General features: G+C 41.1%; 1 protein-coding gene across 2 annotated transcripts in view; it reads left to right on the top strand.

Moving 5' to 3' along the window:
* The window catches only part of gfra1b (gdnf family receptor alpha 1b), a 202,860-nt gene extending 190,483 nt beyond the window's left edge, over positions 1 to 12,377 (top strand). For both annotated transcript variants that reach the window (XM_080205298.1, XM_080205299.1), the window contains 2 exons: positions 6,550 to 6,603; positions 11,230 to 12,377. In XM_080205298.1, the coding sequence (XP_080061424.1) occupies positions 6,550 to 6,603; positions 11,230 to 11,403 (228 nt within the window). In that variant the 3' untranslated portion in view covers positions 11,404 to 12,377. The remainder of the gene's footprint in view (positions 1 to 6,549; positions 6,604 to 11,229) is intronic.
* The last annotated feature ends 1,019 nt before the right edge of the window (positions 12,378 to 13,396 follow it).

Genomic DNA, 13,396 nt, shown 5'->3' with positions numbered 1-13,396 from the left:
GCCTGAAAAAGGCGACCTGAAGAGGGGGACCTTAAGATGGGGTGGCCTGAAGGGACGACCTGAATGGGGGAGGGCCTCAGGTGACCTCATAATTGGGTGCAGCTCACTTGCTGGTGAGTGAGTGGCCCAGCAAGTGTGGGCAAGGTGGGGTACATTGAAAGCCATCTCCCTTGCCCTTGCCTCTAACCTACTGCCCTCTCTCTTTCATGATTTCCATCACCTGACCCCATCTTGCCAGTACACACTTTTGATCTGGAATCTCACAATGATCCTGGATCTCTGGTAGGGTACATTGTTACCAGCAGCGACTGCTCTCTTCCACATGTTGAGAGCTGCTGGCCTCTGATTGGCTGGCAGCTCTCAACACGTGGAACTTTCACCGCTAAGGACCTTAATGCCAAGGATGGCCTAATGGTGGGTGCACTTCATTCCTTCAGGTTTCTCCCATGGATCTGACAGGAATTCCTCACCAATCAGAGAACCAACGGGTGAGGTCCTCATCAGCCCAACAGAATTCCAGCCTTTATCACTTTGAAATGCTTTTGTGTCCTCCTCACAGCTTACTTTTCCTAACTTTGTACCACTAGCAAACCTAGGTATATTCCTCCCTGACTCTTCCTCACATAAATGAGGCCCCAGCATTGAACCTTGTAACAATCCATTAGTCACAGTCTGCCAACTTGAAAATGTCCCATTAATGCCTACTCTTCATTTCATGTCTGTGAATCAATCTCTTTCTATGCTAATATATATCCATGAGCCTTTATCTTGTATATTAACTTTATGTGTTACACCTCGTCTTGTAAGGAAATTCAGGCACACTACATCTAATTTTTCCTCTGTATCTACCCTATTAGTTACATCCTCAAAAACTGTTTTGAAATCATGCTTTATGCAAAATGACTTAATTAATTTACTGGCTGGAAATCCCTAGCTGAATTGTTAAAAATAATACAGTCATATTCCAAGGACTTGAGAATATGATCAGTGATGGCTACACATATGCATTACCATACCTTTTTTATTTCAAGGATATTAAGTGGAGCCAACCTGTCTTCAAAGTCTTATCAGAAACAATTGGCTTGAAGGAGTATGAAAGAGGCCATTGCCTATCCCATTAGCAAGACAGCCAGACATGTATCTGGGTATGCAGCTGGGTGAAGACAAATTATCAGTTGTAATCACTTGGACACCTGGCTAAGAAAATAAATTTACAGCCATGATGTAATCAAGTTACAATTGGGATACACTAGCCATGATCATACCTGGATAACTAGGCAGTTGTAGACTGAGGGTCTTGAGACAAGCCAACCCTTTATGTGCTTAAGTACATGTTTTCACAGAAAACAACAAGAAGCAACTAAGATGCTGAAGGAGCAAGACCTTGAGTGGGTTTTCTCCCTCTCCAGACAACTTGCAAATTTTGAGCTGTCTGCTGTTTTTGACTACCCATGTACTGCAGACAGACATTCTGAGGACTCAACCCTGTAGCTGCCATCTTCAGATGAACAGATAAATCATCTGTCTAGATCTTTAAACTGCTTTGATACCAATGTAGAAGGACCACTGAATTCAGCCTGAATCCAGCCAAGTCAAAATAGGATGGGAACCACCCACCACCTGCCACCTATTTATAAATATATAAAAACGAAAAGGCTGACTAGGGTGAACGTTGGACCCTTAGAGGATGAGAGGGGGGATTTAGTGGTGGGGGATGGGGAAATAGCTGAGGCCTTGAATAACTTTTTTGTTTCGGTCTTCATGGAGGAGGACGTGAATAGTTTGCCAGGTGTTAGCGATGGAAAGATGGTAGGAGTGGAGGGCCTGAATGACATTATTATTACTAGAGAGGCAGTGCTCGACAGACTGGAGGGACTGATTGTGGACAAGTCCCCAGGACCGATGGAATGCATCCAAGGGTTCTGAAAGAAATGGCAGAGGTGATAGTGGATGCCTTGGTGATTATTTTCCAAACCTCGCTGGATTCCGGGGAAGTGCCGGAAGATTGGAAAACAGCTAATGTTACGCCATTGCTTAAGAAGGGTAGCAGGCAAAAGGCAGGGAATTATAGGCCGGTTAGTTTAACGTCTGCGGTAGGTAAAATGCTCGAATCCGTAATCAAGGAGAAAATAGCGAGGCATCTTGAGGAGAATTGTTTGATAGAGCAGACGCAGCACAGTTTCGTTAAGGGGAAGTCGTGTCTGATGAATTTATTGGAGTTCTATGAGGATGTGTCTAGGGCAGTGGCTAGAGGAGAGCCGGTAAATGTGGTCTTTCTTGATTTTCAGAAGGCGTTTGATAAGGTGCTGCACAAGAGGTTGTTACAGAAGGTTAGGGTGCATGGAGTTGGGGGTAGGGTGTTAGCGTGGATAGGGGATTGGCTGTCAAATAGGAGGCAGAGAGTGGGGGTCAATGGGTGCTATTCGGATTGGCGGTTGGTGACTAGTGGAGTGCCCCAGGGATCGGTGCTGGGGCCTCAGCTATTTACCATTTACACAGATGATCTGGAGGAGGGAACTGAGTGTATGGTGTCAAAATTTGCTGATGACAACAAGATTGGTGGAACGGCAAATTGTGCGGAGGGTGTGGAAAGTCTGCAGAGGGATCTAGATAGGCTGGGCAAATGGGCCAGGAACTGGCAAATGGAATTTAATGTTGGCAAGTGTGAAGTTGTCCATTTTGGTAGGAATAATGGTAGGAAGGACTATTACTTACATGGCAAAAAACTGCAGCATGCTACGGTGCAGAGGGACCTCGAGGTCCTTGTGCATGAGTCGCAAAAACCCAGCCTGCAGGTGCAGCAGGTGGTCAGGAAGGCAAATGGGATGCTGGCCTTCATAGCGAGGGGGATTGAATATAAAAGTAGGGAGGTCTTGCTGTAACTGTACAGGGCGCTGGTGAGGCTGCAGCTGGAGTACTGTGTGCAGTTTTGGTCGCCGCACTTACGCAAGGATATTTTGGCCTTGGAGGGAGTGCAGAGGAGGTTTACTAGGCTGATACCGGAGTTGAGGGGGTTGAACAATGAGGAGAGGCTGAATAAACTAGGCTTGTACTCGTTAGAGTTTAGAAGAATGAGGGGAGATCTCATTGAGACATATAAGATGATGAATGGGATGGATAGGATAGACGCGGAGAGGCTCTTCCTGCTCAGAAAGGACAGTAGGACTAGAGGGCACAGCCTCAAGATAAGGGGGGAGGGGGCAGTTTAGAACGGAGTTGAGGAGGAACTTCTTCACTCAAAGGGTGGTGAATCTCTGGAATTCTCTGCCCATTGAAGTGGCAGAGGCTGCCTCGCTAAATACATTTAAGACGCGGGTAGATAGGTTTTTGATAGGCAAGGGGATTAAGGGTTATGGGGAGAAGGCGGGAAAGTGGAACTGAGCCACGACAGATCAGCCATGATCTTACTGAATGGCGGGGCAGGCTCGAAGGGCTAGATGGCCTACTCCTGCTCCTATTTCTTATGTTCTTATGTTCAACTCCAAGCTCACCCCAGCAATACAGGGGGTGGGTGGACACCAAACTGACAGCCCATCCATCATATTTAAATAGGTAATCAAGGGTAGGTTATCATGTGACCAAGCTAACTGACTCCAATAATATGCTACCTGCTCCATAAAATAGTTGGCGTGGGCAGTCAGATAGGAGTGGACAGCCTGGGTTTGAAGAAATTCTTCAAAGGATGGGAAGAAAGGAGCGGGTGCTATCTTTGGGGGTGAGGGGGAATGTTTCCCCTCCAAATACTGAACCCTTCCCTTTGTCTTACCTGCTTTGTCCTACTCATGAAGAACTGTCCACCCCTTTTACTTCACTGGGCTTTAAATTGCTTCATCTATCCTCCCACTCTGAAAGTTATTTGCATATGTGTGAACTTAGAGCTTAGAGCCTGTGCATGGAATGTTTTTATTGTTTTCCTTTGACTGGTTTATGCACAATAAAAACTCAGATAAACCCATCTATTTTGTATATTTTACAGTTACATCACATAAGCAGTTAGACAATCAGTTGGCAAATATATTCTTTAAAGTGGAAGCTGTTGCAGTCAAATGAGGGGGAAAAGAAGGGTGTCATTTTACCTCTCCTCACCTGGTCCGAATAACTTGAATAAATTTGTCAAGCACAATTTCATTTTCATAAAACCATGTCAATTTTGTCTGACAATACTATGAGTTCTTAAATGCATTGTTAAGACTTCCTTGATTGTCGCTTCAAGAACTTTCTCAACAACTGAAGTCAGATTAATAGCGTTCCCTGTTTTCACTCACTCTCTTTTTTTCTTGAATCGCAGTGTTACATTTACTAACTTCGAATCTATGGGATCATTCCTGAATCTAGGAAATTTTGGAAAACCATAACCAGCACATCCAGTATCTCTGTTTGAGAAACTTTATCCTTAATGTTGGCCATCACTCAGGTCCCAAGCCCATATTTGCTGTTTGCCAGACCAGTGGAACTTTTTTCTCAGATTTGGCCACCAATGGGTCTTTTCCGTGCCCGCCATCATACTAAGGATAGTGGATGGGCTAAGACAGATACTGACAAGTCCGAGCATGCAAGCACACCTCAAAATGGAGCTCAATAATAAGGAAAAAGACGAGGATGGCCACTGAGTTTTGGGATGAACACTATTCTCATGATTCACAACATTTCTACAGGTTCACTGGTGCTGCAGAGGAGCATGAGAACAAACATTCACAAATATAAGGATTAGAATAGAGTTAGCTCAAAGAAAGGTTTGAGTCTCTGGGTAATCTGGGATGTGCTTTTCATTATTCGTCCAGCCCATTTGTAGCCGCAGGCTGTGATCCTCACAACATTGGAATCAGCAACGAACAGACGGTAGAAATCTCAGAGGATGCCAAAGATACACAAGAGGACAGTGCTGATGCTGTAAGCCCTGGCACATGAAGAACAGGAAGCTTATGAGGTGGTAATGGCTGCTAGATACCTGACAGGCAGATTATTCAGCACACTTTCACAGATGAATGAAGCACTATTATTTAGATGTATCAGATCATCAAAGCTCTGCCTCCTCTCACCAAGCTCTCAATGATCTGTGTGAAATCTTCACTCACCACAGTGAGCTTTCACAATCTGGAGCTGAGCCATAAAATCAGCACATTACTATTGTCACACAAGTTCCTACATCCAATTTTCCAGTGGTTTACCTGCAACTAGTTACAATAAGCATGATTTGGTTCTGTCACCATACACGGTCCTTGTGGTCGCAAAAATCGGTATCTGCCCTATTCTAACTCTTCTTCCACAGGTCATCTGAGCTATTGCAAAATATTATCAGCTTTTGGGTCAGAAGTGATTATTCACTTTGGTTTGTCCAAGTATTTGATAGATTCATGGGTAGGAAAGATTTGAAAGGATATGGGCCAAATGCAGGCAAATGGGGTTATCTTAGATAGGCATTTTGGTCAGCATTCTTCAGTTTGCACCAAAGGGACTATCTCCATACCATAGATTCTATGATTCTAATTGCGATGAATACAAGATAGACCTACTGCTTACCTAAAGCTCCTTGACAGCTGGGCACTGAAAAGATGAAGGCGACTGGAGATGATGAAGTATTGTCCCTATGGAGCTACCACAAGGAGGCTATTGCTTCTTGAAGCATGTGCACCTGTTTCTCCTTTGGTATTGGTTGCAGGTTTCCAGTCACCAGCTGTCAGTGGGAGAACAAATCTTGTAGTATCAGACAGACACTTAAACCTTTGAAAGAAAGTCACTGAATATTTCCTTAATTCTTCTGAGATGCAGTCTTATATAAATTTGTAATCCACTTGACAATGTCATCTCTGGATAGTACCTGCAAATCTTACAGTCTTTCATTCAGAGCAGGAACATTTTAAATTTTGGAGACAGTGTCCTTAAAGAATTATTTAAATTAGCAAGCCATAGGTTTTCCGATGGGACACAAACAGAAAACGCTGGAAAATGTCAGCAGGTCTGAGAGCTTGTGGAGAGAGAATAGAGCTAATGTTTTAAAGGGTCATCCGGACGTGAGCTCTGTTCACTCTCCACAGATGCTGTCAGACCTACTGAGATTTTCCAGCATTTTCTGTTTTTATTTCAGATTCCATCATCCACAGCATTTTGTCTTTATCATCGAGTTTCTGATGGGGTTAGGCTCCTATGATTTTGCCAGCTATTGATACTGCCCTGAGTACTTAGATCAGCAGAGTAAAGCCCTGTGCAGGGTGTTCAGCTCTTAGTTTCCTGTCCCATCAGAGTATAACATTCCCCTTCACATGGCCTTTTTTAATGGTCTGAAAGTGAGTCTCAATGGCTCCTTGCTTTTCTATTACTAACTCAAGTTTCCTGTTTTTTTGTCTTTCAGTCAGCTTCAGGCTATGCTGTTCCCCTTCTAATTTCAGTGCACTCGAAGCTTCTTTTGTTTTGTGTATTCTCTGTGATCACTGCCCTGTACCCCACAAACTATGCCCCATTCTTTCTACTTCAAACCATTACCACTGTTCCTCTCATTTCAGTCAATATGGACATCCTAATATTCTAACATTTACATATCTTTTGTACCAGGCACAAAGACTACACTCCAATGTATCTGTGAACCCGGACCTTTGTATTAGAGAGGTAAGCATTCAAAGTCAACTTCTAAGAGCTCATCATGGGCTCATTTTTTAAGCACGACAATATATCTGAAATTTCTGTGAATGATTTGAATTTATATATAATGCATTCTCAGGCTTCAATTTAATTCCAAATCATTCAAAAAGATATATGCTGTTCTTGTAATTTAAACTTAAATGAAAGGAATGGTAAGTGTTGACTCCAATAATAATAAGTAAAATATTCAATATCTAAATAAGCACCACACTTTCACATTTTAAAGGATATAAACAACATGTCTGTGCTATAAGAGGTAACATTAATTTATGTCTCTTCCATTCAGCCTCTGTATTAAATGCGGGAATGCAATGTCCAGTGAAATAGTCTATAAGGAAAACTATTTAACTAGAATATAGCCTTATATTTTTAAAAGTATATTGTGTATGGAGGGGCAATATGCTACTTGCTTGTATAATAAAGTTCCCTTCAATGGGAAAGTTCATTCATCTTTCAAAAATGAAGCAAGTCTCATTGCCAGTACTCTCAACAAGAGGAACTGTGCACCTACTCCTTTAAAAAATATTGCATATCATCACTCAAAGGAACATTGTGATATTTCACATTCTACTTTTCTGAATTGCATTCATTGAAGAAAGTTTGTACCTCAGAAATTACCAAACATACTTTTGTTTATCAGAGAGTTGCTTATTTGAGTTCATTTATTATTCTGCATCCGTTAAATGTTGCAGTGTGACTTTAAGTTCTTCTTATTACTTCCTAGAAATATTTTAGTCTTCCTTCAGTACAAAAATTTGCTTGTAAGTAATGCTTGCAGCACATAGTGTTGCCAACTGTTTGGTCTTTAGTTTATTCTTACATGGGACGAACATCCTGGCTACACCAGTATTTTTGCTCATCCATTATTGCCCTTGAGAAGGTGGTGGTGACCTGCCTTCTTAAACTGCTGCAGATTATCTGGTACAGGTACACCTAAGGTGCTGGTAGGAAAGGAATTCTGGGATTTTGACCCAATGATAGTGTAGAAATGGCAATATAGTTTCAAGTTAGGATGCTATGGGTGGCAGGTGGTGTTCCTCATGTTCCTCATGTGGTTGCTGATCTTTTCTTTTCAGTTGGTAGAGATTGCAGGTTTGGAAAGAACTGTTGAAAGAGCCTTGATGAGTTTCTGCAGTGCATCTAGTATATGGTACACACTGCTGCCACTCTGCGTCAATGGTGCAGAAAGTAAATGATTAAGGTGTTGATCAAGTTGACTGCTTTGTCCTGGATGGTATTGAGCTTCTTGTGTGTTGTTGGAGTCACATTCAGGGAAGTGTAGAGTATTCCATTACAATCCTGATTTGTGCCTTGTAAATGGTTGTCAAGATTTGGTTATGCCAGGAGGTAAGATAATCACTGCTGAATTCCTAGCTTCTGACCTGCTGTATAGCCACAGTATTTATATGACTGGCTCAATTAAGTTTCTGGTTAATGGTAACCACAACATGTTGATAGTGGGGGATTCAGTGATGGTAATGCTATTGAACATCAAGGGAAGAGGATTAAATTGTTTGTTACTGGACTTGGTCATTGTTTGTGACTTGGGTGAGACGAATGTTACTTGCCACTTATTAGCCCAAGCCTGGATGTTGCTCATGCCTTATTGCCAATGGACACAGACCCTCCAGTTTCTGAGGACCTATGAATGGTACTGAAATTGTACAATCGTTAATGAACAGCCCCACCTCATCTTATGATTTAGGGAAGGTTATTGATGAAGCAGCTGAAAATGGTTGGGCCTACGAACGCCTACAGTGATGTCCTATGACTGATATGATTGGCCTCCAACAACCACATGACATGGGCATTTGACATGAAATTATGACATCTCGCTCTACTCACAGATGCTCTGGTCAGATTAGGGCAGAGGTCAAAAGCACCTATTTCTTATTGAGGAAGTGCAAGGCTGAGGATGTTTGACTGGTGTCCTATTCAAACATAAGTTGAATTTGATGTGACCCAAATAATTAAAGAATATCTCTGTCCTTTCAAAATAAGTGTATGCAGGGGCACACATGGTCCCAGTATTTCGAGGAAGATGGGGTTGAAAGCGGGGCAGGGGAGGGTGTTAGGTTTTGTGATTAGCATATTTGTATTTCTGGGAGGTCCTGCCAATTTTGACACCAGGACTTGATTAACATTTCTGGACTCTAATTCCGGTCACAGTTAGCTAGAAGAAAAGGCCAGCCTACTGTCTGATTGATAGTTTGGCCTATGGAGTGGGCGGGAAAGGAGGAGTGATCTCAAGGATGGAGATGGAAATTAGGGGTGGAGTGGGGGTCGGGGGCGAGGGGGGAGGGGGCGGTGTGGAGTGGGGGTGGGGGGGGCGGTGTGGAGTAGGGGTGGGGGGAGTGGGGGTGGGTGGGGTGGAGTGGGGGTGGGGGGACGGAGTGGAGTAGGGGGTGGTGAAAGGTATGTTGGGAGTTGGATATATCACAGTGGCCTGATGGATAGGTCGTTGTTGTAGGTTGGGATGACCAATTGCGGAGGGCAGTCCAGTAGCAGGGAGGTCAGCGGTTAAACATGGTAGACCCAGGAAAAAGGGGAAGCACTCCTGTTTGTCATGGTTCAGAAGCAGCACCGGAAAAACACTTTTCTGTTCAATTCATTTGTTCTCACCTCCCTCAAGCTGTCTTATTTTTCTGAGCCTTGGGTAACATAGCTAACTAACATGGACCCACCTCTGGACAGCAGAATAATTCCCATATCAGCAGCTTACTGCCGCCACCACCCACCCCCTACACAACCCAACTCCAACCTGCCTCCATTAAGACTGGACGTGGATTGAAGTCTACATAGGTTTCAGATTTCTTTCTTTTTAACCCCTTATCCCTCCTTCTCCCCTTGTTGAGAAGTTAAAATTATTGTAGTTTTGAATATGAACAATGGCTTATTTCATCTTTTGTTTCCAACTTCTCCCTCATCCCAAGATAATAATGGGAATAACTTAAAACCACCTACTAATTATTCATGCAACCTGTTCCATTCCACCAATGATCTCCCTTCAAAGGCCCTGAACCACAGTGCTCCACAGAATATTTTATTATCGCTACAACTTTTAATCCTGTTTGAAATCAGATGTTTCTCCAGCTGCTTGCTTAGGAAGTTAATCAATACTGCACTAAGTAGAATTGATGAGATTTTGTCTTTGGTGCCAACTGCAATGTGGGAAAAAATGTTCTTTTAATCCCTAATTTCATTTGAGATTTGCCAATGTTATATTCAAGTCCTGCAGCTTTGCAAGCATAGGTTAAATTGAATAACCTGTTAACCGTCTACTACGTCCATAACTTCTAACAAAGGAATTCTCAGTTTTCACTATGTGAATGAGAATAGTTCCAAATCTAACATCATATTTTAATAATAAGGACAATGGCCCACCCACAAATGTATGAAAATCATGTAAGAGTACTTGAGAAAACATTTCTAAATTCAAAGAATTTCCCATGGGAAATATAATATCTAGGGTTAAATTCCTTGTGAGCCTGAAAGTCTGGGCAATCTGTTCCATCAGTGAAAATGTGGAGCCGCATGGAAGGTCCTTTAGAGTCTCACTATTGGTATCGCCATTGTGGGCAAAGGATATGCCCGCTCACATGTGCTGAAGTTTACAGCGTATGGGGTGGAAATCTGACTGAACAAAGTCATTTCCTGTTTTTGAAATTCCCCGCCCCCTGTAAACGAGCAGGTTTGGATAATGTGGTGCATAAACTTGTCTAAAACCATCCACAAAGTTAATCAGCAATTGACTATTAGTGGTACAGTTCATGGTAGTTCTACCTCTTCCTTGTACACCAATTTAAGTGGAGTATTCTGTTGCATTAGAACATCTTTAGAACCCTTTAAACCTGACAGGAAATTACCAAAATGCATCCAAGGCAAATTAATAATTGGAAATATTTTTGGTAAAGTCTTGACCTTATGGTGCATATCACATGCGCTGCTTAAACTTGCGAAAAGAAATATATTTTTTAACTGTTACTATTAATTGCCATTGGAAAAATGTGGAATAACAGGAAATCCAGCACAAATTTCTTAAAGGCTAGTCATCAAGAAAAGAAGATAATTGACAAGAATGGTGCAATTGATATTGTGAGTCTGGAATTTCAAAAGGCTTTTAACAATTAAGTGCAACATAACAGACTTGTTAGCAAAATTAAAGCTCATGGGACTAAAGAGACAGTGGTTTTCTGAACACAAATTGGCTTAGGGACAGCGTTGAATGGTTGTTTTTCAGACTGGAGGATCAGATGCTCCTGAGGGCTGGGCTGAAGTCTCCTGCTGTTTTTGATCTATAATAATGACCTGAATTTGGGTTTACAGGACATATAACTTCAAAAGTTGCAGGTGCTGTGAAAGTTAAATGTGAGAACTCCATTCATTTCACACTGGGCTAACTTTATGTAAGTTACAGGGGAGGTCCCCAACTGCTCTGCACTATGATGCACTGGAAGTAAACTAGAGCAAGTTCCTTTGAGGGTACACCCTCTGATCTGCCAACTTCTCCGGGCAAACAAGTGCAGAGCTAGGAAACTCTCCTCTTATGTACTCAATAACAGAATATGCTAATGGAATTTTAAATGTTTTCAGACGCAGATCTCTACTGCAAATGATAAGGAGATTGTTGCTGTACAATCCAAAGAACAGACATCTCCAGAGAGTTCATCTGCTGACAGCCCAGAGATTCACATCAGTGCAATGCTGTGGATGATCACCATTGCACATTCAACTTTTCCTTGCTTCTACTCAACAGTAACATTGTAGTTGCATAAAAGGACCTGTACAAAATCTATTCCCAGTCCATTTTATTTTTCAAAAATTCTAGCTCTACAGACTATGTGGCGACACTGTGCCGAAACAGATTCATTGTAACGGGGTGTGGGGAGGGGGGGAAGCTTCTTGTGAATTAGGGGCTATGTGATACTTGATGCAATCCTACATTCCAAACAGAAATCTTGTGGGCATGTGGAGTTGACGGACTTGGAGTTAATTATGGCTGTGCGTATTTTTGCCCTAGCCTTAAGCTAGGGACGTGGAAGCAGTTTACATTGAACCCCGAGTGCATTGTCCATGCAGCTGCTTTATTGAATCCGGCAAGTTAAGTTCAGCAAAGTAGGGATGTCCTTTGACAATGGTATTGTTCAGCAACAGTTTTCACCTGCAGGGTGGGAAGACATACTATTGACTTTTTCCCCTCTTTTGTTTGTTGGATTGCTTCAGATGTTTTAATCTTTTATGATACATCCATATTCCTCGCAATGTTTATGTAAATGGTCCGCACTCAAAATTGAAACAAAACATTATCCATGTCACAAGCCACTGTATTGGCTTTTACTTTATGAAGGATCTCAAATGTGTGATGTGCTTACAATTCTTTAAACAGTGATATTTACAATTGCAAAATTAAGAAGTTATTTTAAAGGTAGCCTTAATAAACAGAAATTTGTATTCCTTTCAACTAATGTCATTAATACAAGCAATTAGTGAGTAACATTGTCAAAGTCGAAGAGCCCTAACAATGTAACAAAGTGTACCCTGGATTACTAATGTTGTACAGTAATTCACAAAGTGACTAGCAACCTTTTACTTGATATGTTGGTAAACAGCCACAGTTTTAGGAAATTGTCAGAATTCAGACTCCTGAATTTGACTAATAGAAATGAAGAAGGAGCCTCTTTCAGCTGTAACCAACAGTAACACTGGAAAGTAATGGAAAATATATGTCATATTTTGCAATGAAGCATTAAAACATGTTTACACATCAAAAAGATAATTGCTTGTCTCCTTACATAATTTATACATTTATGGATTCTCTGTATTTCCTTATGAAACTGTTTCTAATTTAAGCTCTTTAAATGCACAGTTGTTTTGCATTATTACTTACTATATATTACTTGCCACCAGATACAAGATGCAAAACAAATGAAGGGAAATATTTAATAAATGAAAGATCTGTACTGACATATTCAAATGTGCATATAATCTTTAAATGGATTATGGATATTCAAGCTGGATCATAGCTTATAAATTGTAAATCATCAATTACATCATTTAAATATATTTTCTTGGGAAAGTAATTGTATGTTGAAAATTTAATTTAAATGGTCTTATCCAAGGTACTGCGACAGGCTTGTGCAAATATTGATATGGGCAAACTCTTGTACCTGAATTCAAAGAAAATGCAGCCGTTTTAACCCCAGTCAAAACAGGCCAACTCACAAAGACCTGAAATATCATGGGACACTGAGAATACAGAAGATGTTTACACATATATCACTAAGGTCTGGATTTTCTGTCAGCATTTGCCATCTTATTCTCTGAAACTGGCAACAACTTCTCAAGTCCGCACATGCATAGTCAAACATGAAAATCCATTAGTTGCTGCAATGATTCTATAATTTCCCTATATGATGCACTGTTGATGATTGCCCAAGCAAACAAGCAACTGGCAAAATCCTGCCCATTGTATGCTATCAATCCCATTGTAAACTCCTTTAAAAACATTATACTTGTCAAATGAGGTGCCATTGTGGTTTTAATGCTATACTAAGATCATTTTTACTGCTTAACCATTTCAGTGGTTCCACAAAATTAGTTTTATATTTTCAGATTGTCAAATTGCTCCATATTGATAAACATTTAAAATAATATAAATATCTTTTATTTGTTTCTATTTCACCTTCAACCTTAATTTATATGCATGATCCAATCATTTATTTTGCTCTCCATAAATTTTTGATTAGAAGTAAAAATATCA

Source organism: Carcharhinus amblyrhynchos, chromosome 17, assembly GCF_965287045.1.
Source record: "Carcharhinus amblyrhynchos chromosome 17, sCarAmb.v2.hapA, whole genome shotgun sequence".
In the NCBI taxonomy this organism is placed as follows: domain Eukaryota; kingdom Metazoa; phylum Chordata; class Chondrichthyes; order Carcharhiniformes; family Carcharhinidae; genus Carcharhinus; species Carcharhinus amblyrhynchos.
This window is presented reverse-complemented; position numbering and strand designations above follow the sequence as displayed.